The sequence below is a fragment of the Penaeus vannamei genome, unplaced genomic scaffold (assembly GCF_042767895.1).
Source record: "Penaeus vannamei isolate JL-2024 unplaced genomic scaffold, ASM4276789v1 unanchor3208, whole genome shotgun sequence".
NCBI lineage: Eukaryota > Metazoa > Arthropoda > Malacostraca > Decapoda > Penaeidae > Penaeus > Penaeus vannamei.
In genome coordinates this window covers 1-5000 of record NW_027216192.1, presented here as the reverse complement: position 1 = coordinate 5000, position 5000 = coordinate 1, and the positions used below count along the sequence as shown (strand labels likewise).

Here is a 5000-nt window from a genome sequence, read left to right as displayed (position 1 = left end):
AGGTGTGGACGAGGAGAGTCGGTGCGGGTGAGTCGGGACGGGAGTCGGAGCGGGCGAAGCGAGCCAGGAACTCCTCCGGGATGTTCACCTGAAGAAGGGAGACGAAGGAAGGGAAAAAGAAGGCTTTAGTTATGCTTGGAGTGTGTGTGACTTTTGGTGCAGGGAGAGATATGTGTTTATATTCGTGCGTATGTGTGTCTTTCTTTTTTTTTTTCTTTTTCTTTTTCTTTCTTTCTCTCTTTCGCTCTCTCTCTCTTTCTGTCTCTCTCTCTCTCTTGATTTCTCTCTCTTTCTCTTTCTCTTGATTTCTCTCTCTCTCTTTCTCTTGATTTCTCTCGATTTCTCTCTCTCTCACTTTCTCTTTCTCTTTCCCTTTCTCTCTCTTTTCACTTTTCTCTTATTCTCTCTCTCTCTCTCTCTCTCTCTCTCTCTCTCTCTCTCTCTCTCTCTCTCTCTCTCTCTCTCTCTCTCTCTCTCTCTCTCTCTCTCCCCCCCTCTCTCTCTCTCTCTCTCACACACACACACACACACGTGAGTGAACCCGCTCTTAAAAGCTGAGTGGTTAATCGTTTTAAAATTGTTCCGTGAATAATAAAAAATGCCATTAAACAGTACTTGGAAACCGTGCAGAGCAGAAATTCCATCATCATATAAAAGTCGATCTTATTTTAAAAACAATTCCGAGTCCTTCACTTTATATCGCCGGAGAGCAATTATAAGTGAATATAACGAAAACCAATTCATCTCTGGGAAATTAAGGCTCGAGATGTCGGGTTATATAAAGAGCTAATTACAAAATGCTTATCTTTTACGACCAATAATTGGCTCTCAGCTCCGTGAACTCTGGGACCCTCGTTAAGGATTAAATGGCATAGTATTACCTCCAATTTTTTATGCAGATTCCGTTTTCTTTGAATCTCAAGAGGATTATTTCAAAAGGTGGATAAAAGTATCGTTTACGAGACTGCATAATTTCCCTTTTAAGATTCCAGTCCGCAGTGAAATATATGTCATTTCAGAACGATAGCAACTCCTTAATGAACGATAATAATTCTTTACTGAACGACAGAAGTGAAGAACTAATGGTGCCTTTTTTGAAAACAGTAATGTAGGCCTGTTATTAAAGTATTCATGTGATTATGTGGTATTCTTACACTAAATGCATTTTACACATTTATGTTGGTATAATTAGGAGTACTCTCAAGATTATGAACAACAAAAATAGACCCCAGTATACTGACAAACAAGCTACAATCTTCATTTTCTACTTTATCTATTTATCTATCTATTTCTCTACAGTTTCTCACCACTCAAAATAGCCACAACAAACACAAAAAAAACATAAATATAAGAAAAAAATAATAACCAAACAGACATACCCCATTAAAAACCCAAAAAAACATACCAAATATAAGAAAAAATAAATAAAACAGACATACCCCCATTAAAAACAAAAAAAAATATATATAAGAAGAAAAAAAAAACAGACATACCCCATTAAAAAAAACATACCAAATATAAGAAGAAAAAAATAAACCATACCCCATTAAAAATTAAAAAAAAACAAATATAAGAAGAAAAAAAATAAAACAGACACACCCCATTACAAACAAACAAACAAAAAACATACCAAATATAAGAAAAAAAATAATAATCCAACAGACATACTCCATTAAAAAAAAAAAAAAGAAAAAACAAAAAAACATACCAAATATAAGAAAAAAAAATTAATCCAACAGACATACTCCATTAAAAAAAAAAAAAAAACATACCAAATATAAGAAAAAAATAAAACAGACATACCCCCATTAACCCCCCCCCCCCCCATAACATACCAAATATAAGAAAAGAAAAGAATAAAACAGACATACTCCATCAAAAAAAAAAAAAAAAACATACCAAACATAAACAATAAAACCGACATACCCCCCTTAAAAACCCAAACAGAGAGACATCACTACCCACCTGAAGCCCCTCCGTGCCCAGGGGGGTAAAGGGCATGCTGGAGGGGGTCCTTCTGTCCCCCGTGTCCCCGTCTCCCTCCACCTGTGTCGTGCCCGCCCTCGCCATGTGGGCGCGGACCTCCTGAAGCTGCGGGAGAAGGAGGAAATGGTGAGGGTCAGGATGATGGTCATAATGATAATGATCATAAAATAATGATGGTAATGATAGTAATGATGATAATGATAATGATAATAGCGATCATAAGGAAAAAATAATGGCTATGATGATACTAGTAATAATGATATTAAGGATAATGAAATTAGTATCAACATAAAACAATAATGGTAATGATAGTAATGATGATAATGATAATGATAATAGCGATCATAATGAAAAATAATGGCTATGATGACAATGGTAATAATGATAACAATGTTAATGAAAATAGTATCAATAATAATGATGATAATAATTATAATGAAAGAAAATAATGCTTGAAATATTAGTAACAATTACGATAATGATGTTAACAATAATGATAATGATAACAATGATATTTCCAATGATTGTAATGATAACGATATCAATAATAATAAAAATAACGATAATAATAATAGTAATAATAATAATAATAATAATAATAATAATAATAATAATAATAATAATAATAATAATAATGATAATAATAATTGTGATAATAATGATAATAATAATAACAACAACAATAACAACAACAACAACAACAACAACAACAATAATAATAATAATAATAATAATAATAATAATAATAATAATAATAATAATAATAATAATAATAATGGTATTAATAATAACCGTAATAATGACAATAACTTTAATAATGAAAATGACGATAATGATAATAATGATGATAACAATTATATTGACTATAAGGATAATATAAATCATGACAATGATAATAATGATGACAAAAATAATAACAATAACAATAATAATAACAATTCTGATGAAGATAATGATGATGATAATGATAATGATAAAAGTTTTAATAAAAACAATAGTAATAATAGAAATGATGATGATGATGATGATAATGATGATAACGCTTACGATAATAATCAATAGAAATAAAAACGATAATGATAGCAATACCGATAATAACAGTAATGACAATGATCATGATGACACTAACCACAATGCTGATGACGATAATGATAATACCACCACCACTAATAAACAACAACAACAACAACACATCTACCATAAATAATAAATAACATCTATCATAAATAAATAAAAAAAAAATATAATAAATAACGCATCCATCATGAATCACCAACACTTTCACTCACCCATGACGCCCGCGTGACGTTGAGCAGCGCCCTGTGACTATGCGGCGCTGTTGGGTGGTTGCACAGCACGGAACAGCCAGGGTGCTCAATGTAGGGGGATCTGAGCACGCCATAGGGCCTTTGGGAGTATGCCGGCCGCTGGACGATCTGAATGAACTCCATGGTGGGGAGAGAAGCCTGTGGGAGGAGGAGGAGGAGGAGGGGGTGTTAGTAGGTCAGTTGTAGGTCAGTTGCATATAGTGGGAATGTGTTTTTATTTATTTTTTTATTATTATTATTATTTTCTGATAGGAGAGGGAATGTGTTTTTATCTTTTTAATTTTATTTTTTTGTTATTGTTTTCTGATAGGAGAGGTAATTTGTAGGTCAGTTGCATATGGTGAGAATGTGTTTTTATTATTATTTTTTTATTATTATTATTTTCTGATAGGAGAGGTAATTTGTGGGTCAGTTGCATATGGTGGGAATGTGTTTTTGTTTTTTATTTTTTATTATTATTTCTGTTTTCTGATAGGAGAGGTAAAGGGTATTGTGAGCTATGTAGGGTGGAACTGTTTTTTATTATTATTTTTATTTTCTGAATTTTCTGATGGGAGGGATAAAGGGTATTGTTAGGTATGTAGGATGAAAATTGCGTAGAAGTAGTTTCTATCATATATATAGGTAGATAGATTCAGGTGAGTGTTTATATTTTTGTAGCATTCATACAGTGCAAAATATGGATTGTTATAGTACAATCAAGCTGTTAACTTCCTACAATCAAAAGATATGAATGAATTTGTTATCACGTTTGGGGGCTGACTACACGATATTTTTGTAGTATTCATACAATACAAAATACAACTTGTCACAGTAGCTATCAAGCTCATAACTTCCTACAATTTAAAGATAAGAACTGATTTGTTTTACCATCTTCAGGGGCTGACAGACACGACTTATAAAAGCGAGCGTACGAATTAAAAGATAATCAAACGAAACACAGAGAGACACGAGGGAAACTAAACTGGAAGCTAAAACTGCAAATGCTTCCCGATAGCTTGCGATTGCTGACTTCACACTCTGTCCTTTCCAACACGCCAGCAGTCAGCGGTGGACGCGACGCAGAGTTCAGTTGTAAGACGTAACTGGCAGTTCGAAATAATGTCTTGTAAGTTCACATTCTTCACAAACAGAAGATGGTTGTTCAGGAAAATGATAACAACGCTTGTGCCAGCCTTTCTTCCTTTTTTTTTTTCTTTCTCCCTTCCTTCCTTCCTTTCTTTATTTCTTTCCTTCTTCTCTGGATACAGTAAACTACATTTCCTAACGCGATAATCACAGAAATAACACAAGGCTTTATTGCCCCCCTTACCCTGAAATCGTACATGAATGCTAGTTATCGTCAACGTAAACTACCTCGTTAAAATGACCACCAATTGGCTCCATAATAGCCGGAAATTGATGTCAACCAAATAAACTGTTCGTAGACTGTTTGCATGTTTTGGCAACTGTCGGTGAACAAATCAACCACCGCATTGCGCACTGAAGGTAAAAATTGAAGGTTCATATTGGTCACCCAGCTGGGAGGTGCAGTGTACACGTACACACAACATAGGAGGAGGAGGAGGAGGAGGAGGATGGGTAGGAATAGGAGGAGCAAAAAGAGGTGGAGGAGGAAGAGGAGAGAGAAAGAGAGAGAGAGAGAGAGAAAGAGAGAGACAGAGAGAGAGAGAGACAGAGAGAGAG

General features: G+C 34.1%; 1 protein-coding gene across 1 annotated transcript in view; it reads right to left on the bottom strand.

Annotated features, from left to right (window-relative positions):
* LOC113825456 (uncharacterized) overlaps positions 1-3449 on the bottom strand; it is a gene marked incomplete at its 3' end in the record, with an annotated part of 3471 nt that extends 22 nt beyond the window's left edge. The window contains 3 exon segments of the mRNA XM_070120144.1: positions 1-88; positions 1966-2091; positions 3276-3449. The exon segment at positions 1-88 is cut by the window's left edge and continues 22 nt beyond it. Coding sequence (XP_069976245.1) covers positions 1-88; positions 1966-2091; positions 3276-3437 — 376 coding nt within the window.
* Positions 3450-5000: the final 1551 nt, after the last annotated feature.